The sequence below is a fragment of the Cavia porcellus genome, unplaced genomic scaffold, assembly GCF_034190915.1.
Source record: "Cavia porcellus strain 051 isolate PalLab524CR breed Dunkin Hartley unplaced genomic scaffold, mCavPor4.1 scaffold_20, whole genome shotgun sequence".
NCBI classification, from domain to species: domain Eukaryota; kingdom Metazoa; phylum Chordata; class Mammalia; order Rodentia; family Caviidae; genus Cavia; species Cavia porcellus.
The window spans coordinates 6,636,355-6,661,375 of NW_026947503.1; the positions used below are offsets into that span (position 1 = coordinate 6,636,355).

Genomic DNA, 25,021 nt, shown 5'->3' on the forward strand with positions numbered 1-25,021 from the left:
CCTTGGGCTTCCGAGCGTTTGGGATTACAAAGGAGCCCCGCCGTGCCCCGCCGAGGGTCCCCTCCGCCCCTGACCCAGAGCAGGGCGCCCGCGAGTTCTCGGGAGCCCGGGAGCCCAGGGTGGCATCGGGCGCCGTGGGCAGGGTCCTCTCCAGGTTCCCTGAGTGTCCCCAGCCCTGGCCCCACACACCTCGGAGTCTCATCCTGGAGGAGCCCCGGAGAGGTCCGGGGGAGGCGGTGCGCGCCGGGCGCTGGGAGGAGGCGTTGTCGTCTGGCACTAAAGATGAGCCGCCGGGGTCCCCGCAGTCTCGCAGGGGGCGGGGCGCGGACCCACGCGCACTCTGCGCGAGCGCCGGGCCGGGCTTCCAGCGGGAAAAGTGGCTGGCGGAGCTGGGGCGTGGCGGGCGCACGTGGACCCCCGCGGGGATCCCCACCCGCCCCCCCCCGCCCCGCGCGCGGCCCCTCCCCCAGCCCTCCTCCTCCCGGAGCCGGCGCGGAGCAGCCACGCGGAGAGCGGGTGCGGGTGCGGGGCGCCTGCGGGTGCGGGGAGCGCCGGGCATGGCGAGGGCCGCTCGGTGCGGGCGGTGCGGGCGGGGCGCGCTCCTGGCCGTCGCCGCCTGGACCGCGGGCTGGGTGCTGGTGGCCGCGCTGCTGCTCCGCGCGCACCCGGGCGTCCTCTCCGAGCGCTGCACCGACGAGAAGAGCCGGCGCATCCTGGCCGCGCTGGTAGGTCCCGCCGCTGCCTGCCCCGCGCCGCGCGTCCGGGTGGCGGCCTCGGACACCGTCTCCCGGGCACCGGAGGCCACGAGGCTGCGGCATTGCTGCGCCCACCCCGCCCCACTCCACCCCGGAACGGCAGTGGCATCGGCCACGTGGGGAGGTCCCGACCCGTGCGGGGAAAGCTGGGCGCGACCTGGGGGGCTCAACTTGGGAGTCGTTAGTGCGCGCGCGAGGATATCCCTCTCTGCGCCAAAATTGCTCCTTTTTCCCAAGACACAGTTCCTCTTCGATTCTTCACGCCGGAGCCTCTTCTCTTGAAGAAAGTTTTCAGGCTGTTGCCGGGTCTCCGGCTTGGGGAGCCAGCGGGTGCGGAGTTGGGCCCAGTGGGGACCCTGCCTCTGTTCCTCAGGTCCCTCAACCCCAATGCCAGCGCCCCCAGCACCCCTGCACACCTAGATTGGGTCCTATCACCTCTTAGCGCCTGAAAGCCATGGCTCTTTAGTATCAGTGTCTGTGGGAACCGATGCAGAGGACGCACAGGCGCCTGTCCTAATCTGCCCTCCAGCCTCCCAAGGGCCAGGGTCTGACTGCACAGCAGACAGCTCCTTCGCTGGGCTGGGCGGTTTCCGGGAGAAAGAAACACTTGTCTTTGCAGACTGATGGTGCCCTGGGCCTCTTGCCCCAAGCCAGTGCTCTTGACTTGATTGGAACGCTGTTTGCTCCTTACTCTTTCCTTTTGGTGTGGAAGATCTTGTGCTGCGGGCTTCAATACATTTAGGCGTCCCCAGAAGGAAATCCAAGAGAGAAGCCTGCAGCGACTACTGGTACTTGTTTTCTTAAGTGATTATTCACTTCTTAAAATATGATGGATTAAGCATTTGGTGTAAAAGGTGACCTGTGTTGTTAGAAATCTGAGAAAACAAGGAAGCTTTCAATCCAGTTGCTTACACACGGGTGGGATTTCAGAACTGCAGATTTCCAAAACTCTGCACTATAAGGGTTTTAAAAGTAAGTGATTCTAAAAGTGGGATTGGAAAAATTAAACTGAAATCAAGTCATGTCCCTAATTGGATTGCTGTAGACTCCTTACTTGATACGCTCACCTCATAGGTGAGACTGTCGCCTTCGGCTCCCTTACAGAAGTCTGTCCAGTTGTAAACTGCTACCTCAGTATCTAAAATTCTAATTTATAAATTTTGGGGGGGAGATCTGATTGGCTAAACAAAAATTGATTATTTTGGCTAGGATGTAGGACCTATTTACAAATTTAATATAATCTTTTAGATTAATAAAATAAGCACGTTTTCATTTATTTACCTTTAGTCAAGTGGGGAAAGGCTTAATGGAAATTAAATCATCTGATATAATTTAACTAATTGCTAATCATACCTTTCCCAGCATTGTTAGTCATAAATTAAAACCAATTCTGTTTAGAAGCTTTACCAATACATCTTCAATGGCAGCCATATGGAATCATTTTTAGTCTGACATACAGCTGAAGAGGTTGCCTCTGAAGGCCCTCAATCTTAACTGTGGCCAGAAGAATAATTGACATCACCAGTTCTGCCCAGACTTTATGGGCATGTCAGGTGAGCTGACCTGTCAGGAGCGCAGTATGGACGATGTTAGGATTGCTGTTTTTCTCAGACCCTCAGAATTCTCTCTCCCCACTTAGCCTTTTGTTGTTTTCCTTTGAAACTTGCTGATGTGAGACTCCAACAGTGCTCTGGCTCAAGTTTTGCTCAGGATACTCTAAACAAGGACAGGCTTAAATACGAAGCCAGTCTTCACCAAGCAGGCTGTGCTGAGCTGGACTGCCAAGTGGAGAGGTTGGCATTGTGGCGTCTGGGACTGGAGCTGAATTGCCTCTGTGTGTCCTGGCTCCTCCCGGCACTTTTCATTCTGCCTGGCTTTCATCCTACATAGTAAAAGTGGTTGTTATTTTTCTGACTGGCCTCCAGACTCTCATTAGCTTTCTCTCTGAGTAGGGAGCACAGAAGAAATATTGCCGGCCAAGCAAAGGGAGGCTCTTTCTGGCAGAGCTGGGTTGTGGCGAATTCTCTCTAGGTGTTCCCAGGCCCCAGAATGGCACATGTCATTGCTAGCCTGCTGGGAAAACGCACTGGATCCAGCTGATGAGGCTTAGGAGCCTGTTAGAGTATGGGGATAAGAGATCTCTAGGTTCTCCTGAGCCCATACCCTGCCTCCTAAAGAGCCAGCCACACTCCAGAAATGAGTCTTTAAAAGAGCCAACTTGAATAGTTCCAAAGGATTTGAGTTTGGGGTTTCTTCCAGTCCAATTACTCTGCCCCTCCTGCAGTTTCCAGCATATGCTGTGCTAAAGAAACCGGTACCCATCCTCCAGGAGCTGTGAAGACTTTAGGGTCCCACTTTCCGAATGAGCATACAGCCAGGCTGAAGGATGTTTGGTGGTGCTCAGTCATCTATGAACTTGGCTTCTTCTGCAATCAGAGGGTTCCACAGAGTCTGGAAGTCACTTGGTGCCTGGCAGGTGCAATACGAGTCCTTTTATATGCATTATTCCATTTAACACCCTCAACAGACTACCAAAAGAGGTACTTGCTTTGGTACCCCTGCTTTTGCAGACAGACAATCTTTGCCCTGGTTTACAGTTGTTAAGGGGCAAGGATGCCAACCCAAGCAGTCTGACAGTAGCAACCCCAAGACAGTGGCTTCTCATATAAGCAAAGCCCTAAGGTGTTGCTTAGGGTTTACTTACCCCTGTCCTTGCATATATTTCCAGTGCACTTCAGAAGTATCCTGGAGACTGTGTTATTCAGAAGGCTTAAATGCCTGGGACTGGTTAGATCTTGAAGGCGTTTAATTTTGTTGTCTACCTTAGAAATCTTCTTCCTTTGTGGTAATAGGAACTGGTTAAGGGTAGGACACAGTAGGTAGACTCCATATCCAGAAAAATTTTACAGCAGGAAATAGATTCAGCTTCATTCTTGATGTAAAGAAGGGTTGCACTGCTGCTGGGGAAGGAAAACCTTCATTTAATATGAATGTTGCTAAGTGCATGTGATCTTAGCGCTCCTTGAGAGAAAATCACCCAAGGAAGGCAGGCTTCACCATGACCTCTGTGATCCCATCCATGCTTTCCTAGACTAGAGTGGACAGATTTTGTTTTTGTCTGAAACTGGAAATACACTAAGTAGCAACAACTAAGAAGGCTTCCAGCAAGAGCTGGGGACTGATTTGATGGGAGTATGTGTATTTGTATGTGAATACACAGTGCATGAGAAACATTCACTGAATTTAATTAATTTCCAAACATGCCAGACTTAACAATGAGACCTTAGCTTCTATTTATTTTCCCAGTTTGGTTTTAAATCTGAAACCTGTGGACTTTATACATATACATAGGGTAATAGGGTGTAGAAATGTACGTGTCTTCAAGCTGGCAGTTAGAAAGTCTTCATGAAGTGAAAAAATTTCAATATAGTCTGACTGTAGACTTAGATAAGCTATTTTTATTGAGTTAAAATGGTTACTTCAACAATGCATTCTGCTAATACAATAATTCCATGGCTTTCTCACATAATAAAAGTTTTTAATTATCTTCTAAACTTGGAATTTGTATACTTTTTAAAAATTGCTAGGTTAAGGCTTTCTGTGTCATTACCAGGCACGGACATGCAAAAAAGATCCTGAGAACTTACAGGAATACCACACTGCTACCCAGCTGCAGTGCACACATTTTATATTTTACATAATAAGGACAGAAGCTGAAGTGCCAAAGATGCTTATAAAAGATGGTGGCCAAAAATGGCTCCATAATAAGTTCACATGAATATACTTTTTATTGCGTGCTTTGTTTTACTGTAAATTATCTCCCAGAACAGATAAAACAACCAGAATAACGAAATTTAGGTCTGAATCCCAAGATCTCACCTGTGGTAGATGGCCCAGGTCTTGGTTTGTCACCAGAGTTCACTTCTGCCCTTCTTTTCCTAGCAAGGAGCCACCATGTAGGAGGCATGCTTATCAGCTTGTCACCACCAGAGAAATAGCCACAATTCATGTTGCCTTCAAAAACCCGTAGGCTGATGCAAAATTCAATGATCACACCATTTTTAAAGGATTTTGCACCTCCTTAGCAGGAATTGCCTTCTGTGTTTGCCAGGGTAAATCCTGTACGTGGTTCAGTTTGGTTTCTACTCTATTTCATTGGTGTAGTGCAGTTGTGTGGTGGGGGACCCAACACACACAGTGTAGTACTCACATGGCCATCATTTAAGGAGTGCTGGATGAGTGCTAGAATGCTTCCTCCAGGCAAAAGCTCCTCTCTGCCCCACATCTCATATCCAGGGTGGAAAGGAGCTAGTTATATGTGAAGTCACTGTGCTAGGGGTTGTGTATCTGTGATCTTGTTTGACCTTGCCAAGCCTCCTGTGACACAGACCCATCGTCCCTACTGTACAAACTTAAAGACAAACTATATATGAGAGGCAGAGCCCAGAGGCAAACTCAGCTGGCCCCATAGTTAAGCCCTGCTGTGTTCCCAGGTTGTGCATGTCATGCTCTGACGTCTTAGGAGTGTCAGAGGGGAGCATCTCTGGACCGCCATCTGGGCCCAGTGGCTGGAGACGGAGGGTGGCCTGGGAGTGCTCACACACAGCTGGGTTAACTGAACCGGTGCTCTTACTTCGGTGTGGCACGATAGGACTGGAGCCTGAGGCCTGGCCAGCGGCCACTGCATCCTGGTGGGATGAGCGGACTTATGGACCTCGGGAGTCACTCACAGGTAGTGGCAACAATGGCCTCAGGTCAGATGAGAAGAGTGCAGGTCTTGGCAGTCCGTTGGTGGCTTCCTCCTTCCCTCACCCACAGGCCAGTGGGAACCAGCTGTGTGACTTGGCCGGGCTGATGGCCAGGGCCTGGCCTTCATCCCTCTCTGGCAGACCCTCCCTCAGCCGTGTCTGGGCACGCCTTCCTTTCACTCCCTCCGCAGCATGGCGGACTTCGAGCTGCCAGCGTCATATTCCTCGTTCCCCTCGGGTTCTGGTATCTGCCTTTCTTTCGCACTTCTCTTGTGCACTTCATGTGAAAGCACCTTTGATTAAATTACAAATGGGGTAACACTAGAGAAGTCTTTATGGAGTTGAATCAAGCCAGTTTTGGAGATCATACAGGGTTTTTTTTTAATTTAAAAGGAAATCAAGAAAAGCAAATGTTACATTTTCTTATCAGGTTTATTATAGAGATGTGAAACTCTGTAAATGCCAGATAAAATAGGGAAAAAAGTGAGCATCCCATACTATCTTGGTGGTTCACATCTCACTGCCTGGTTGTTTCAGTCCCCAACATTCACGTGCTGCTCCCCACTTCTTTATTTCTTTATTTATTTATTGGTCTTTTTTGAGACAGGGTCTCACTATATGGCTAGGGCTGGCCTTGTGCTCACTTTGTAGCCCAGGCTGGTCTCAAACTCACAAGGTCTTCCTGCCTCAGCCTCCCGAGCGTTGCAATTACAGACATGCACCATCACGCCTGGCTAACACCGCTTCTAAGGATTGTCCTAAAGGTGACAGGGACGCAGTTATACACAAACAATTACACAAATGGTCTTGATCCTTTCTGTGTTCTTTTCATAAGCCCATGCCTTGGAAAAAGGGACCAGAATCAAAGTTAAAGAACATTTTACCAAATTTCTGTGCCATTTCTAGATGAATACACTGTGTATACATGACTTCAGGTGTGTTTAAAGCAGTTTTATGTATGTATTAAAACAGCTTCTTCATGAGTGTTGGTTCTGCAAAGACCAGAGCCCAGCCCCAGGCCCTGATGTCATTCAGTAGCTGGAGGGTCAGGTTCGTGACTTACCCCATACAGAGATTTATTGTGTGCGGCTGGGCTTGGACTTTGGAGAATATAGCCCCTTCACATAAAATAGACAGAAATGTAAAGCTCAGGAGCTGGGAGAGAGCTCTCTTTCAGAAGCAGGGGTAAGGGAATCAGCTTGGACAACATGGCCCTGGTCTCTCAAGTTAGTGCCTGAAAATGTCCAGGAAGCCTACATATTTCTCTCTCTCTCTCTCTCTCTCTCTCTCTCTCTCTCTCTCTCTCTCTGTCTCTCTTTCTGTCTCTGTCTCTCTCTATCTCTCTCTCTGTCTCTCTCTCTCTCTCTCTCTCTCTCTCTCTGTCTTTCTCTCTCTCTCTCTCTCTCTCTCTGTCTCTCTCTCTCTCTCTCTCTCTCTCTGGTACTGGGGATTGAACTTAGGACTGTGTGCTTGCAAGGCAGGCGCTTATGCTGCCAAGCTAAACCCCCAGCCCCCATATTTCTCTTAAGCACTGGGTGTATTTCTATTTTGAACAGTTATCTTCCCATATTTATAGAGATCCACAGTCCCTTATTTAAAACCCTTTGGGGACAGGTGAGTTTTGAAATTCAAACTTTTTGGTTATTGGAAGATAACATGGCACATGTACATTACATTTTGCCTACAGGACATCTCCCGTAATTGAATTAATAACTCCGCAGGAAGAATATATGTAAATTTACAGTGAGTCCAATCCATATAGACTATCAATAGTCTCACATCTTTTCAGTGTGGTTTTGACACCTCATGAGGCCAAATGAGTCACGAAACTTGTGGTTTTGATTTTGGAATTATTCATGCGTCTAGTCACTGGAGGTTCATTTTCTTAGCTTTAAGGAGGATCTTGTAATCTATTTTGGATTAATAGAGCTGACTGGCGTGAAACATGGCAGTCTTTGAAGATTTTGCAAATTAATGTCTAAGAGTTATTTGAAGGCCCTCTTGTAGGCCTGGCACTTTTTGGCTACACTGTCAGGCTTCCCCGGGTGCTTTTTCTGTGGCTGCAGTAACAGTATAGGAGGCAGAGTCGATGTGACGTAAGGAGCAGTCAGCCCAAGGCTGTTGGTGATGTTCTTATAAGTCTCCCTTTAACTCCATTCTGTATCTCCTCTTCTTTCCTGGCTCTTGACTCAGGATTGTCCGGCTGGACAGTATTCTCTGAGATTTCTAATACGGTGATAAGGATCACCACAGGTCGCCAAGTGGCTGTATGCTAATGTCTCCCCTTCCAAGGCTCCTAGATAGCCGTCCTCACTCCCACCAGGATCACAGACACTGCCTGCACTTCCAGAATGTAGCCCGAGCCATCTCTCCTGGTAACCTCCCTCTATCCACCAGCCATGTTCTAACTCCTGCATCCTCTGGGCATCCTCTAAACGCCCATCATCCTAGAGCCTTTAGCCACACTGGCCATACCACTTCATACTGAAAACAGAAAGCTCAAGATGTAGGCTCTGCTAGAAGGGACAGTTGGCCTAGAGTTGGGCTGGAGGGCAGATCAGGAACTGAAGCCCTATCTCATTTAACAGCTCTGGGATGGAGTGTTGAAAGTCTCCTGGTGAGCCTCATGTATAGCTGAAGTTGAGGGTTACTGACCTTGCCTAGTATATTCTTCTGACCTAGGTGTCCCCAGGCCCACCCCACTGGTCCATAGAGGGCAAGATTCTCCAGGTATCCTGATTCTGAAGACCTGATCCTTGGCCCAGCGTGACATAATCATGATGACATTCTCTTCTCTCAGTGAATTAGTTTTGTCTCTGGGGATTGGTTCCAGGACATCTGATTTGGGATGCTCCAGTCCTTTATATAAAATGATACAGCATTTGCACATAATCTACATACACGTTCCCATGTATTTTCAGCTTAGACATAATTTCTAAGGAATATCCCCAATGGGCCACTGGCGGTAGGACCTGCAGTACAGAGGACTGTCTGTACTCATCAACCCGATGACCTTCATTTACATCTTGGAAGCCTCTGTCCACAGCTGGAGTCCAGGGCCCCCCAGTGCAGGAAACAAGCTATGCCTTTCTCTGCCCCTGCCGCATTGTGACTAGCTGTTCCCTTCGTTCCAGTGCCGGGACTACCTGGGCGGCTGGCTCATGGGCGACCTGTGTGAGGACCTGTGTGTGGCAGGGGAGCTGCTGTACCAGCGCTGTCTGTACTACGAGCGTGGCAAGAAGGTGCTGCAGGCCCAGTGGCGTGGCCGGCCCGTTGTCCTCAAATCCAAGAGGGAGGCCTTCTCCAGTTTCCCAGCCCTTGGCCTGTTGGAGGCGGAGGCTGGACAGGGAACCCAGGGTGTGCGGGACGCAGAGCTGCTCCTGATGGTGGCTGCAGAGGTTAAAAATGCCTTAGGCTTGGAGCTGTCCAACAGCAGCATGGGACCCTTGTGGCCTGGCCATCGGGGCCCTGGCTGGAGGCAGCAGCTGGCCAGTGCATGGTCCCTGCTGCAACAGGAGGAGTACGTGTATTTCAGCCTGCTGCAGGACCTCAGCCGTCATGTCCTGCCTGTGCTGGGCTCTTGTGGCCATTTCTATGTGGTGGAGTACTTGGCTGCTGGCAGCCCTCACCACAGTGCTCTCTTCCCCCTGGACGAGGCTGCCCCCCAGAGTGGCCGGGCCCAGGACAAGGCCATCAGCCGCATCGCTCTCAGCTTCCTGGACATGGTGAGTCATTTTGAAAATGACTTCTCCCACCGCCTCCACCTCTGTGACATCAAGCCTGAAAACTTTGCCATCAGGAGTGACTTTACGGTAAGCCATGTGGGTGGGTGTGTTTATAGCATAGAGAGCAGTGCTTGTGGTCCATGGGGGAGGGGGAATAAAGTCCCCCTGAAAATTTGAGTGGCCTATAGCCTCAGATGAGTCCTATGTTTCAGACACTTCCTTGCCAGTGTTGATAAAAGGATTTAAATGCATCTTACCTAAGGGGGGGAGTTGGGTGAAGGATTCTGCAGCAGGAGGCAGAGGTGAGGTTTTTGCTCTTGTACCAGAAGGCTGCTCTGGTGCCTATAAGCAGCTCAGTGGCTTCCTAGAGCTAATGTCCAGCTGGCTGTCCTGAGGGTCTATGTAGCTTGCAGAAGGCAGGTGACCAGCAACTGCGAAGGGTGATGTGGAAGAGGTCCACAGGGCCATTTGTGTTCAGACCACCTGTGCACCATAAAAATATGCACCATTTTCAGTATTTTCTTTCAGAGAGGTTTTGGTTCATTTCTAGTCTTGTGTAAATATCTAGAGGGACACATGGTGTTCTAGTGCCTTTTATCAGCTGACCTGCGTGGAAGTCGAATCTGATGCTGTACTGCCTGCAGAGGGCAGGTGAACTTTTATCTCTCACTGTGGGGCAGGAAAGATAACCAAGGCAGGGAAAAGCAACAAAAGGGTTTCTTGTAAAATAACCTCTGCCCTGGGCTGAAACCAGCATGTCAGGTTAGTGCTGTGTCTCTAACCCCAATAGTGGCCTCAGTGCCCACCTGGTCAGGTGCTGGGTTATCTGGCAGGAAGTGGCGGCAGGTTGCCTGTGCTGTAGTAGGCATGGGATGGGTGCTAGGGAAGGACAATGCTCTTGTTCCCTGTCTTGCAACAAGTTTGTTCTAATGCGTCAAGTGCTGACAGGTGAGTGACCAGGGCAAGGTGGTCACTCTGGGCACTGGCTTGTGTTGGGCTAATGATCTTCATCCTGGTTAGAACATAATTGGGGAACAAGAAGATACTGTTGCTGTTTGCTTAAAGCAGTTTGAAATAGGAACTAAACTTTCCACCAATGTAAATTCCTTGCCTAATTAAGCCTTTGTATGTACAACGTTGTAGCATCTTGTCCTCACTGATTTGTTCTAATTTACTGTCTCAGGCGGCCTCAAAGTGGCTGAGAAGCCAGGGGTGACTTAAATGTGAAAAGGACCAAGTCAGAAGGTTATGGCAGGTTCCAGAAGGTTCTGTAGGGTTCCATGAGAGTCTGCACACTGGCAGGAAGCTCTAAAAGAGCTCCATGCAATGCTCAGAGCTCCATGTAGCCTCTCAGGTGAAGGGTGAAGCTATAAGGGGCTCAAGTCCTACTGCCTGGCCATATCCTTTCTTAGAGCTGAAGTCAGATCACCATCCTGGCCAAGGCTTCCTTGCTTAATGATCAAGAAGAGCATGTGGTAGAAAGAAGGGCTGTTGCTCTCCACCTCAGAGAAGTCCTGGAAGGTAGCTACTGGGGCTGGGACATAGCCACCCTGAGTCCTGGGAACATGGCCCCCTGAAGTGCTCCCTGGTCTTGGCCAGTTGTACAGGCTGGTCCTCATGATGTAATCCCTCGTTTGTTCATCCTGCAAATGAACTTGTTAGGGAGGGGCACTTGTAGGTACCATGAGAGTTAAGGATTTTAGAGGATACCTGCATTATGAAGTTGCTAGAGCTGGTAGGTCTTCCATGTGGAGTGGGCCACATCAGATCTTCCTGTGTGGTATCTGCTAAGCATCTACTTGTGCAGCCACCTAAATTATGCCTCCAAAATCTTGTGCACAGTAGACATAAAATATTTGTCTGGTGGAATGCTATGTGCTCCTTGTCCTTACCCCATCTGTGCTTTGCTGAGCCCTTCTGAGCTGTTACGTCTGCTGTGTTTCTGGCATGGGTGGGGATGGGGTAGGGGCAGGAGGATCCCCTTCACCAACCCCCTTCATCTTTACCTCTTGAACATAGTGAGATAAAGGTCAGTTATTTTATCTAAGATTTTACAATTTTTACATGAAAACCAAAAGTACATATCTCATCAGAGGACTTGTTAGAAATACAGATTTTCAGACTCTATCTCAGACCTCCTAAATATGAAACTCTAGCAGGGGTAGGACTCTGAAATAAACATCACCTCTTAGGTGTTCTGCTGTGTGTTCAAGTCTGTGAGTCAGGTGCACTCAGGTCCCAGCAGGAGCATCCTGCCTGTGAGCCTGGCTGCCCTGTGTGCGCATGTGTGTGCGCATGTGTGTGTGTGTGTGCGCATGTGTGTGCGCGCGCACGCTGCCAGATGGATGTAAGGATAGGAAGCCAAGTGCTTCACTCATCTGCAAGCCGAGCACCCTGCAGGTCCTGAGAATGGGTCCAGCTGCTACAAATGAATGGCTAGGAAAAGACCAGGACTCCAAATGATGGCCAGTACCAGATCCTTTTGAGCGGATGAGGTTTCCCACTCAGTGGAATACTTGCAGTCAACGGAATATGAAACAGTTGCAATCAATGGAGAAGGAGATAATTCTCATCCATCTTTTGGTTCTGATGACTTTTGGGGGGAAGTTTAAAGATGGTGCAACACAGGTAATTTCATGCAGGAAGAATTTTATGATTTTCTTAATGTTAAGAAATATTATGCAAGATTTTCTTGTTTTGTTACTGTATTTTAGGTGTATAGGGGTGTGCTTACCAGAGCTATAGTTCATTCTAGGCTGTGCAATATAAATTAAAAGATAAATCTGGCTCTTTCTGTGAGATGATGAAGAAACTATCAGAAATGGCAAAGCAAGGAGCAAGGAGCTGGGACTCAATCCAGGAGCCTGGAGAGAGCAGCAGAAACTACAGAAACCGAGAAAGGTCTTGTAGAAGCCCCAGTAATAAATCATAAAGATTCTTTGGCATAGCCCTCATTCATTTTTAGTGAATTGATCAGGCTAAGTAATGAAATTACCATTTATTTTAGCTAAATAAGGAGATAGAAAATATTGACTAAAATGATAAATTCTGCTCTCCACGGCTGAGTTACTTGTATTAGGCAAAGTCCCTTAAACAGAGAAAAGTTGTAGAGAAGACTGATGTTTTGACACTGACCTGTGAAGGCTTGTGAAATGCCACCAACTCCATCAGATCCATCAAATTTCCTAATGGCTTCTTCTTAATACCTTGAAGCTATAAGCTGCTCAACTTGGGCAGACTCCAGATTTTCTCAAATTTGAGCTCATTTTTTTTTTTTGTATCCAGGTGCTGGAGGAAAATCTGCATAATTTAGGAGTTATTCTTTTTCTGTTCTTGAAGCCTGTTTTGTTTGAAGCCAGAAAGATAAATCTGAGCTTCCAGGAGGTTGTCAAATTCTCCTGCTGACAATGGAACTTAGTAGCTATCACTGTTAGGTCAGAGTCCATACAGATCAATCCAAATTTGAACAGTTCACCATTTCTCCAATGCTTCCTGTGACTGGTCATGGAACCAATTGATTCTGCTATCAGGTCATAAAACTCAGATTATTGAGCACCTATTTCTGCCATGTCTCCCACAAAATTGCCACTCAAAAACAATTGCTTATACTCAGGGAGAGGATTTACATTATTTGTATCTCGCAACTTTTGTAGTCCTGACTTTGATGATGTAAAGAATGCAAAAATTGTTAGAATCAAAGTAGTCATTTGTGTCAACCCTAACAACAACAACAACAAAACGCAAAACAGGGTTTTGAAGGAAGGGTTGATGTGTGTAACTATCCAAATTGTAACTATCTCAAAAGACTTAAAACTCAGCCCTGCTCTGAGGCCACTGCAGCCTTAGTCTAAAGCACGTCTCCAAGGACATCCGCCCAGCACCTCAGACTGACACCACCCTTTTTATTAATCATTGTGATCAAGTCCACTGTTTCAAAATATCTGATGTATTCTCCCTCATTTTTGTCTTTAAAAACTTCCTCCTGCCCCAAACTCCGTGAATATGCCCCGAGTCTACCAGCACATATGTGTTTTCATTGCAGTTCTAGTCCAAGTAAACATGAGAATTCCTTGGAGAACCTCTTTCTGATTATTTTTGTTATTTAACTTGACAAAGGCCAGAGATCAAAGTGACAAAGTGACAGAAGGAAAATTCACTTTTAAACCTTTGTGCTTTTAAAGCTGAGAAAATGTTCAAAGATGAAAAGTGATACTTGTGATTATAGTTCTAAATCCAAGAATTTAACTAGTTATAGCAAAAGTTCTTTTTGCAATTGAAACTTTGCAAAAATCTACATCAGTTGCTTCTGTCAAAGAAAAACCAGATAAATTCTTTGAAGCAAGCCATTCCCCGGGACATGGTCTGGGCTTTTTGCTTTGTCTTGCAGAGTTATATGTCACCTGCAATCTGAACAAACAACCTCAATGGCCCGAGATGGAGCTGCTGTTAAACAGGCTCCCTCTTCTGGGGCTATGAGTGTCATTTTGGTCATTGTGTGCTGCATTGATTACAGGTGGTGGCCATCGATGTGGACATGGCCTTTTTCGAACCTAAAATGAGGGAGATCCTGGAGCAAAATTGCACAGGGGATGAAGATTGCAATTTCTTTGACTGTTTTTCAAAGTGTGACTTGAGGATAAACAGGTGTGGAGCTCAGCGTGTCAACAGCAACCTGCAGGTGAGGAAGCATGTATCCGGGGCTAGGGAAGGCATCTGCTCTCCAGGTTCCTCTCCCGTGTGGTGGCGCTGAAGATTCTTTCAGTGGAGTTGAAGAGCCACTGTTCCCACCATCTGGGCTCAACATGTTCATGAAGGCAGGACAGGGAAAGTTCTTTGCTGATCTTGTTGCCTTTCCTGAGTGGTCAGTCAAGTATACAATGGGGGTCTAATGCACAAAGGCCTCAGAAGAGTCCACCTGCTGGATCTCCTCTTGCCTGTAGCTCTGCCTGAGCTGGAAAAGTGGCAGAGATGTTTTCTCTGAATCCTGTGTCTGCATCTACATAACAGTCTCGGTCTTGGTTACTTTTCTCTCATTGCTGAGACAAAGCACCTGACACCCGACAGTAGAGAAGGAAAGGTTTATTTAGCTTATAGTTTTTGGAGGTTTTAGTCTATAATCAGCTGACTCTAACACAGGGTGGCATGGCACAGGGGCAGTACTTCAAGGCAGCAGCCACAAAATCACCCAGAGCAAAAAGGGGGACGAGCAAGTGTGTTTTCCTCCCTTATAATGTAAGCAGCTCACCCTCCCACCCTGGAGGCTAGCACTCACATCACCTCTGTGCCCTCCTCTTGCACATGCTGAGGATATGATCTGTTAGTTAAATGCCTAAACTTCTCAAGTTGACACAATGTATCAACCATAGCAGTCTATCCCTTTGTCAACTTGGCAGCCAGACACATTTCTTTAAACCTGTTTCTAGATACAAGTCATGATTATTCATACATTTTCACAACTTGAACACTATAACACAGGTTTAACAATCCCTAACAACAAGAAGTAAGTCTATCAATATTATATTACGTTAGAACTCTAGATTTCCACTCCTGGCTCCCAAACACTCATGCACATACCTTTATACAAAAGGCATTTAGTCCATCTGTAAGACTTGTTACAGTCCTAACAATTTCAGTGTTGCTGAAAAGTCCAAGTCCCAAGTCTCCTCTGAGATGTAAGGCAAACTGAAAGCTCCTGTACAAATGAAAACAAAGTAAAACACTTCTCACATTCTATGGCACAAGATAAACATTACCATTCCAAAGGGTACAAATAGGGAAACAAAGAAATGGTACCAAAGCAACTCCAAAATCCATCAGGGCAAACATTAAGTCCTGTAGTTCCCCATCCAGTATCTGAAAGCAATCTGGTTTTGAGCTCCAAAAGGCTTGAGTGACTCTAACCCCAGGACACTTTGGTGGTTGTAGCTCCCACAGCTTCTCTCTTGGGCTGACTTTGCTCCCTTCTTGCCACTTTCCTTAGATGATCCACGCTTCTGGCTTTTCCAAACTTCTGGGGTGTCCACTGCACCTTCGGCTTTACACTCATAGCTTTACTCACTGCCCTGTCAGATACACTGCCTGGCCTCTCAGGCCTTCTGAAATTGTGGTGGAAGCCTTTTCAACCTCAGAACTCTTGCATTCTGTGTGCACCTAAAAACAGTACCATGTGGATGCTGCTAAGGTCCACTGCCAGCTGGAGTAGTAGCCAGGCTTCCCTCTCCCTTAGCTGTAGGGGTCAAGTGCCTGGAGTACCGAGCACTCTGAATCCAAGTCTGAGGAACAAATTGTTTTTGTTGCCACCATTCTGGGACATGGTACTCTGCAGCTTTCTCCTCAAAGCAAAGTCTATCACTTTTGCAGCTTTGGAGTTACAAAGGTTCAAGACTTGCTGGTTTTTGTGATGCCTTCAGACCATCTTTTCTGTTCTCTTCCTTCTCAACAGTCAGGATTTCCTTACCTGTGTATTTTCAGTCCACAGCTTTATTGGAGCTTCCTTTCTGGCCAAACACACAACACTTTAACTCATTCTTTTGGGCTTTTTGATTTGGATTCTTAGCATAGATCTGATTAAAAAGCCCTCAACAATAACCATACTACAACCTCAAAATTCAGCTGCCTTGAATTTTTTTCTGCCTGATTAATTAGTCTATCCCCCTTAATCTCAGTCTCAAGCAGTGTTTCTGGACATGAGAAAAATGCAGACAAACTTTCTGCCAAGCCATAATATACATCATCTGGAATCCAGCACCCAATGCAGTCCTTTGAAGCAGAAACCTCCTGAGTGTGTTCTTTACCAGCAGGATTTCTATCAGCATTCTGGTCTTCTGAGCTCTGACCAGAATTTCCCCCACAGAACAGCCTGAGGCATTCCAGCTTTATGATTTCAGGTGACATCTGTAAGCCTTTCTAAACTCTTCCCACCAGCTATTCCGAATGGCTCTTGAACCACATGGTCAGGTACAGTCACAGCAGCAGCCCCCACTCCAAGTACCAAATTCTGTCTTGGTTACTTTTCTCTTGTTGCTGTGACAAAATACCTGAAAAAGTAGGGAAAGAAAGGTTTACTTAGCTTACAGATTTTAGAGGTTTCAGTCCATAATCAGCTGGCTCCAAGGCAGGGTGGCATGGCACAGGGGCAACACTTCAAAGTAGCATCCAGCAAAAGCAGCCAGAGCATAAGGAGGAAGAGCAAGCCTCTTTTCCTCCCTTGCATTATAAGCAGGCTACCCCACACCCAGCATGAGTGTAGCACCTACACCACCTGTGTGCCTGCTTTTGCTTACCGATGAGAGATGGAGTTTACAACCTTAAGTATAAGAAGGGCTCCTGCAGATTCTTTAAGAGGCAAGGGGACCCAAAGAAAACTGGGAAGAAAAAACAGTTACCTGATACATAAATGATGCAATACAAATGGCCAAAGAGCATGGAAAATTATTTACATACATATTAAAGTTCAATGAATAAAAGTTTCCTTTGTCCATTGATAACAGTCATTAAAATGCTGTTAATTAATGACAGGAGCTTCAGAAACAGACGTGTCTATATTAACATGATTATAAATTGTATCTCTACGTAGAATAAGATGTTAGAAACATTCATGCTGAGCGATTTGAGTTGTCCATATTTCTGATTATGGCTCCTGGATAACTCCTAGAAGCAAAATTGCATGACCTTTAAGGACATGAAATAATATGAAGTATTTAAAAAATAAAGATTACTATTCAGAATTTATGAGATGACTCCATCTTTGTTAAATAGTATGATTGGAGAGATAAATATCAAGGTGTCAAAAGCAATTATTTATGAATGGAAGAATTATAGTTCTTATTTTCTACAATCTGTAAATTTTATACTTTTTTAACTTAAATTTGACTCAGAAGATCTCTGCCCTGGGTAAATAGATGGATGAATCAAAGGAATGGAATTGTTAAAATTTCAGAAATGGACCTAATGAGGTGGGGGGACTTAGACTGCGGTAAGGTAGGCATGCCAGCCCATTGGCGGAGGCTGGTTATATAGTAATACCTGGTGTTGGATCAGGTTAACACCTAGTTTCACTCTTAAGTCACACTAAATTACAGATGATTCAAATACAGGTAAAAATTGAAATCATAAAAGTCCCTGGAAAACACTGAAGAAGTATTCCTGTTATCCTAGTATAGCACAGACCTGTATAAATATTGAACTGAGTTCAGAAGACAAAGGAAGACGAGTTGCAAATTTTACCTATCTTAAAAAATCCACACTGTCAAAAACAAAGCAAAACTACAAAAAAAAAAAAAGAGCAAATTTTAAAAGTTTGCAATCTCCCTTACAGACCGGGAGGCCCGCAGACAGCTAGAGGCCCATTCCCAGCTCCTGGGGCTTACTTCTTAGAGGCAGCACCTAGGAAGTGGTCCATGAGGGAGGAGGGAGGACAGATCCTTGCCTCAGTAAAGAATAACTCCATAGGTTCTTTTTCTTTGTTCCCCTGAGAGGGGGCCCAGAGAAAATCCCTCAATGAATCCTTGCACATAAACCTCCATCTCATCATCCATTTCCCAGGGAACCAACCCAGAGAAGGCGTTAAATCTCCTTGAACAACTAGAAATTAATACAAAAAAACCCCAACAATCTGATAGAACTTTGGGCATAAAATTGACCATTCACTGAAAAACTGCACATTAAGCCATTTTCACCCTTCTGTTGGAAAAATGAGAGTGTGTTGTGAGGTCACTGGAGGACAAGCATCCTTGAATCTCTTGCTGAGAGAGTGGAAATTGGTGTGACTTTATGCGTCGGTTTGGCAATATCTAACAAAACAAAAAAAATACACACACCCCTTGACCCAGAAATTCCCCTCCTAGAAATGTACGCAGATGTGCAAGAGGAAAATCACAAACACATGCACAGTATTTATTGCTTACATTGCTCGCCAGAGCAAAAGTCGGTAAAATGCTTCGATTTCCATCAAGAGGAAACTGTTTAACAATTTATGATAAATCTACACATTTGGGATGTAGCTGTTAGAACAAATGGAATATACTTACAAGAATTGATTTGGAGGGATCCCGCTGCCATATAGCTAAATGGGAATCAGAGCTTTAGAACACTATGTAGAATGCTGCAGTTTGTATAAAATAAAAAGAGGGAAATGCGTGAGCAGTGCATGGTGTCCAACTTGTTCTTTTTATTAGCACTAGAGAGTGAACTCAGGGTCTTTTTAAATTTTGAGATATGGTCTCATTAAGACTCTGAGTTTCCCAGGCCGACCCTCCTGCCCCAGCCTCCCAAGTGCTATGATACGCACCACCACGCCTGGCTAGGTATCATACTTGGGTTCTAGCTTTTAAAAGAAAAATTTATAATAAAATATATAAAAAATGAATATTTGTCACTTTCTACATGAACTGTATTATATATTTTATATGCAGCCCAAGATGATTCCTCATTAGTCATTACAACCCTGGCAACCCAAACGGTTGGACAGTCCTGGCTTTCAAAGAACGGTGGACCCAGCTCTTGCCTCTCAGGATCAGGCTGGTTGGAGACTGAGAGCAAAATACACCTTTTCCAGTTTTGTACATGAAATTCTATTCTCTATTCAAGACAGAACTAAGACGGTGTGGCGGCACGTGCCTACAATCCCAGCACTCTGGGAGGCTGAGGCATCAGATTGAAAATTCAAGCTCAGCCTGGGCAATTTAGCAATTAAATTAGGCCTTGTCTCAAAATGAGAAATAAAAGGGGGCGGGGATGTAGCTCAGTATGAAGGCTCTGAGTTCAGTCCCCAGTGCCGCAAAAAGAAAGAAAATGGTTTTAAAATGAATCCTTGGCATTACAAGGATCAAAAACTTTAAATTAGAATTATTTGCCCTTTAGGGAACAGTGATGCTATAAAATGGTATTAAATGACTGTGACACAGGGTGATGGAGAAAAGTAAAGCAGTGTGTCCTAGTCAGCTCCCCCAACAGGGAGCAGTATGAACATGGCAAACAACACTGGCGGGTGAAGTTTCTGAGACTGCCGTGTCAGGGATTTGCATAACCTATAATTTAAGGCTGTGAGACAGTGCCTTAGCTTCTGACGTCTGTTCCTCAGGTATTTCAAAGTGCCTCAGGAGGGCCCTCTGCCCCAGCCTTCCCTTTCCAGTGTACTTTATTTCTATGAGCCTCGAAGGGTTGTAAGGTAGCAGCATACATTTGCATTACCCGTTTTCCCAAAGCATTATTTGGCTTCAGGACAACCCTGCCAGGTGGCTCTCACTGCTGATCTGACCCATTTACACAGGAAAGCCTCCCTCTGCAGGAGGTGCGGAGCAAGGCTGCCCTGGATTGTAGTGGGCTGTTCCTTACACAGCAGCTCCTGCCTGTGACTCCTGCACTCCTTTTTCTGAAAATGTGTTCAGTCCGCAGTGAAGCATTGGTTGAATCTTTTGCCCACTGCTTTGTGGCTAGAAATGGACTTTTCCACGGTACAGGGGTGGCCCTCTGCTCTCCAGGCATGGTCTTTTCTGGTGCTGAGTGGTTTATGCTGTGGAAGGGAAAACCCTTAGAGTCTGATGAACTCCATAGCGCCCTCCCTGAAGAAGCGAAGCAAAGGTCTGCGTGAGAACTAGATGTGGACCTGGGAACTTCTTCAGATAATTCGCTACCCAAAATAACTGCTCACCTTTTTGCCCCTCAGGTCATCTGTGACAAAATATTCCACCGCTGGTTCTGCTCGTCTCCCAGGAGCCCTGCGGTGTCCTGGCCACTGCGGCTGCAGTTACAGCAGGCTGTGCGGGAGTGTGCGGGCTCGGCAGGCCTGGCCTGGAGCTCCTGGGGCGTGGCCCCGCAGGTCTTCTGGAAGCTTCGCAGGCTGCTCCAGGCCACACTGAAGGAGCTGCAGGATGCAGAGGAGTAACCAGCCTGAACCTGCTCACCTCAGGAATGTGACCCCGGAGTGCTCTTCTCCGCAGCTGTTCTGGATGGGACACTTTCACTGTGCCGGGGAGTTATCGCTAAGATACTGCTGCACCCTGTCCTCCGAAGCGCACAGTTTTACTGCTGTCACACCTTGCTCCACCGTTGTGAGTCGGGCCTCCATGCCACCCCAGCCAGTGCCCTCTGGTTTGGTCCTGGCCCCAGCCCCTGTTGAAAAATGAACTGCGCGGGGATAGGAGGCGTTTTGTTTTGGGGAGGCTCTTGGAAAACACAAACTACAATGTGCAAGATTCTGCAGAGAACACTCTCACCTAGCCTCAGAGCAAAAGGAGGCCCGCTGCTCTTTCCTGTAAACCATTACTGCATTTCAGAAACTGTGTGTGCATAGGAATGAGTGTGCAATGCAAACTTGTGTGAGCATGAAAGGACAGTGTGCATATAATGTGTGAATATGCTGGTGAATAAGTGTGCTCACAGGAGTGTCCATGTGTAGGAAATGGGTGTATGCCTATGAATGTGTGCATACAGGCATGTGAATGTGGGCTCATTTCTGTGAGTGTGCCCATGACTATCAGTAACTGCACATTTGATTGTGCTCATGATTATGTGTACACTCTGAGTATATGTGCACAGGAACACAAGTGAGCACATGCATCATTGTGCCTATACAAGTGTGAGCATGTGCACATGACTGAGTGAGTGAGTGTGCACACAAGTGCATGAGTAAGTTTGCACACACATGTAAGCAAGTGATGTGGGCAGGTGAGTGTATGGGCCTTGTGCATGTTGGGTTGGAGAGTGATTTTTGTAGCGTTGACTCTGGGAAAACCTTGCCTGGCTATTAAAGAATTATCTTTTTCTTTAAATGCAATAAAAAAGTTGCACCTTTGGTCACTGGGATTCTCATGGGAGAATATATGTGGCGTCTTTCAGTATTTTCCATTTGTGGAATCAGCAGATTTTATGGATCCTGTTTTAGGGAGCACTTTACCACTTACTGCAACACATCTTTCTTCTGAGCAGGGAGCTGGGTTTGCTGAACTCAGAGTTGTCTGGCACTTGAAAGAGAATTTAGGTAGTGTGAGTGCTGGGGTGGGCATGGGCCATGGCAGGACTGAAGCCACTGCTTTCTGCTGACTGATGGAAGCACAAGCCGTGGGCGTCAGGTCCTACTCTGACACAATGTGTTCTTCTGTAGAGAGACACCCCAGTGAGCTTCTCCTGCAGTGGAAGAGCCCCGCATAGAATGGGCTGCTTTCTGTGCTGACCTCCCATGGTTGTAAGATCCACACACAGCCAGGGAGTCCTGCTCAAGTCGGGTACGTGAGTTCTCAGTGAATCAGAACCAAAAACTCAGGAACAGAGAAGCCAAGAAAGATGCAATAGTAGAGAGGTGCAGGAAGATACGCTGGTGGCTTACAAGTAGAAAAAGACGCAAATCGTAAATTTTAAAACTGTGCAAATGAACAATTTCCTATTTCTCCTGACTCTCAATCTGTTTCTAATCCAGACAAAATTTCCTTAGGACATTTCTCCATCCTCTGCACTCTGAGTTCCTCTGAGGAACTAAATTATCAGAGACTGCACAGCCCTGATTCTGCAGCCCTGCAGAGTGTGTGAAGGCCCGCAGTTGACTGCCCTTCCAACCCATGACCCTCTCTCTCCACCTGCACCGGCCGGAGACCCTCGGCCTCTTCTAGTCCTGCAGGTGGAGATTCGCTTTGCGTCTGTTTGTTGGTGGGACCACATCAGTCACCCTTGTGGCAGGAGTTAAAGCCCAAGCTGGCAGATTCTCACAGCTAGCATCTGGCCTGACCCTTAGCAAGGCTTCCAGTGCCCTGACACGTGGTATGCCTGGTGTCTTGTTTTGCTTTGGAGCAGGTTTTTACCTGTGGAAGGGTCACCTGAAGACGGTGTGGGATCAAAGTGTCCTTCAGTCCATGTGGGGAGGTTAAATGTGTCTCCAGTGCCTGGTCCTGGGATTGTAGCTCTTCATTAGTGGCACTGAGCTCCCTGGCCAGACAGCAAAACTGGCTAGGGAAAGGGAAAAAGTTAGTTTTCATTTCAACTGAAATGGAAACAAATGTTTTTGTTTACCACGGAAACTGTGTAATATATAATTACCCAATACAATAGTGGTTTTATTGCTGAAGGGAACCATTTTATCTCTTTCTTTTATTTTTCCCTAGCCAGTTACTTTCTGTTTCTCTGTCTGTCTGTCTGTCTGTCTGTGTGTCTCTCTCTGGCACACACTTTCATTTTCCATCTCCTGTAGTGCAGTGACTCTTAAGCTATGTGGTAAAATTTTATTTTTTGTTTATTTCCAAACACTGGCAAAAATTATTTTATACAGTACAATAGAGAAACACTGTGTGCGTCAGTATTTAACTTTCTTGTGTGTGTGCATGTGCATGTGCATGTGTGTGCGTGTGTGTGCCAGGATACGCCCAGGGTCTTGCACATGCTAGACGAGCACTCTACTGCCAAGCTATGTCCCTAGTGTTATAGTTAACATTTTTAATGTGACAAATGAAATCACTTCTTGTTGATCCAGTTGAGCAGCAGCGGTGCTCCGAAGGGGAGATGTCTACCTAAAGGATTCACATGCTTTGTTTTAATAACATTCACAGCAGACAAAACACTTTCAGAGCTAAATTGATGGGAACTGAAAAGATGATAAAGGAAGCTGAGCAAACTAAGTTTTATCCAAAGCAAGGAAGTATTTAATTACTTTCTCCTCTTTCATCAGAAGTCAACTTTCAAAATTTATCTTGATAGATTGTAAAATTGTCTTTTGATGATAACAACGACTCCTCTGCTGTAGGCCTTGTCGCCTTACAGCTGATCCAACAAGGTTCTGCTGCGTGAATGTCGTGGGGCCCAGACTGTGTGAGTGTGTGGATCCCTGAACTGGCCCCTGAGGGGAGGGGTGTCCCAGCAGTGTCACCGGAAGGGCTTGTGGAAATACTGCCAGCATTGTGAACCCTTTCCTATCTCTTTCCCTGATACGAATCGCTAACAGGTCACCACATGCCTCCTTTCCAAAACCCACCATGCACACCTCCTATGGGCCTGTCCCATGCTAGTCCTACCTGGCCAGCCTTTTTGGTGCACCCAGGATGGAATCTTGGACTTTAAATTATCAGAAGAGCAACAACTATTTTTTTTTTTTGTCTTTTTCATTTTTATCAGTACCAGGGATCGAACTCACGACCGCCTGCTTGCAAGGCAGGTGCTTATGCCGCTGAGCTAAATCCCCAGCCCCGCAACAACTATTTCAAAACCTGATTTAGAAGTTGTTCTTTCAACATGTGGAGGTGCAAGAGTTTGGTTAAAATTTTCTAAAATCGACAACCATATGAAGAACCTCTTGCGCATACTGTGCTGGTGCCTGAGGATGGTAAATGAATGCTACTCTGCCTCTATTCCCACAGAGTCTGGGGGCATAGCACCATGAGAAGAACGCCCCCTCTGCCTGCCTGACATCCTTGTGTCACCTCTACTCTGTCTTTCTAAACTTTGGGAACAGCCATCCGTGTTAATGGCTGATGGAGTGATTATTGATTACAACTGAGCAAACCTACCTCCCAGGTTTGCTCCTCATACTCAAAAATGGGGGTAATCACCCATGACTTTCTATGATAGCAACAATGTACAGCAAGGCTGTGGCACTGTGCCTGCTGCAAACAGATGCTGCTATGTCTGGGTGGCATGGAGGTACCTGTTAGAGGGACTCAGCAGGGCCCGCTGCTCATCCCACCACACTGTCACTAGGAAGCTGGGTCCTGATGCTACAAGAAACAGCCTTTGAAAGACTTCAGTCAACAGTCCACAGGCAGCCATGCAGAAGTGTGCATAGAATTACTGCAAAGTAGACATAGAGGGATTTACACCTTCTAACCAGAGGTGGACAGTGTCACACAAGCAACTGCTCAGGAGTGAGTTTAGATACATTTTTATGCACACAAGAGTCCTTCCGGGGCTCAGTGAACTATGATGATTGAGATGCCTGTCACTTTTCTTGGATGTTACTTTGGAATTACAGGATGTCTTCCTTGTTCTTTTCAGATGGTTAGTGTTCCCTCAGGAGGCTTAATCATGTTAGAAACCTAGGAAAGACATTTATGAAAGAAAAAAGTTCTAATCTAAATCAGATCCCAGTCTAAGGTGGGTGGGTCTTTAAAGACTGTCCTGTAATACTTTCATTCTCTTGAATGGTTTTACACTATTTTGTTATGTTTGATACTATTGTGTGTGAAGGTGTGCTCAAATATTTCAAAGAAAAGAGACATTATGGTGGTACTGTTGCTATCTGGTGGTCTTGTTTTAAAGTGCTGTGTTGCTTGCATTGTTCTGTTCTGATTTGCTTTGTTCTGTTCTCTTTTGTTTCATTCTATTTAAAATAAAAAAAAGAATGCTCCTCTTTCTCTTATCACTGGTCATAAACCACAGTGACCAGGAATGCCCTCTGCTTTGTTTTGGAGGGCAAACCAGGTATCAGAAAGCATATGCACAGTGTGTACCCTTAAAATGTCACCGTGCTCTGTGGGATGCTCTGGGTCTAAGACCTGATAAATGATTATAAATATATTGTACGCTGAAATTTCTTCATTTAACTCCAACTGGCCCAGCATGCTGGTCTGACCCCCGTGCATTGCCCCCAGGCCTGCTAATGTCTAAGCACCTCACCAACACTGACCCCTTTATCTCAGGAATACTAAGGATGTGACAACCACCTATTCTGTTGTCACTAGCCTGGGTGACAGGTTTGCCTGGATTTCTTTTGCTGGAAAGGATACCAGAGAATGTGTGTTGCCAGATGGCACTGTCTGTGAATGTGGACATTCTCTTCCCAGGGCTGGAGCCCAGCACACTTGGAGGGCTGACA

The 25,021-nt window shown here is 46.4% G+C and overlaps 1 protein-coding gene across 3 annotated transcripts; it reads left to right on the forward strand.

Moving 5' to 3' along the window:
* Positions 1–22: 22 nt before the first annotated feature.
* On the forward strand, positions 23–24,565 carry Dipk1c (divergent protein kinase domain 1C). Of its 3 annotated transcripts, none has more exons than XM_003466505.4 (4): positions 23–725; positions 8,638–9,315; positions 13,742–13,906; positions 19,895–24,565. In XM_003466505.4, the coding sequence occupies exons 1-4, from the start codon at positions 558–560 to the stop codon at positions 20,111–20,113; spliced, it is 1,230 nt and encodes a 409-aa protein (XP_003466553.2). In that variant the 5' UTR covers positions 23–557; the 3' UTR covers positions 20,114–24,565. The 3 variants fall into 3 exon arrangements, with proteins under 3 accessions (XP_003466553.2, XP_063087511.1, XP_063087512.1); XM_063231442.1 differs by lacking the exon at positions 23–725 and adding an exon at positions 1,332–1,543; XM_063231441.1 differs by lacking the exon at positions 13,742–13,906.
* Positions 24,566–25,021: the final 456 nt, after the last annotated feature.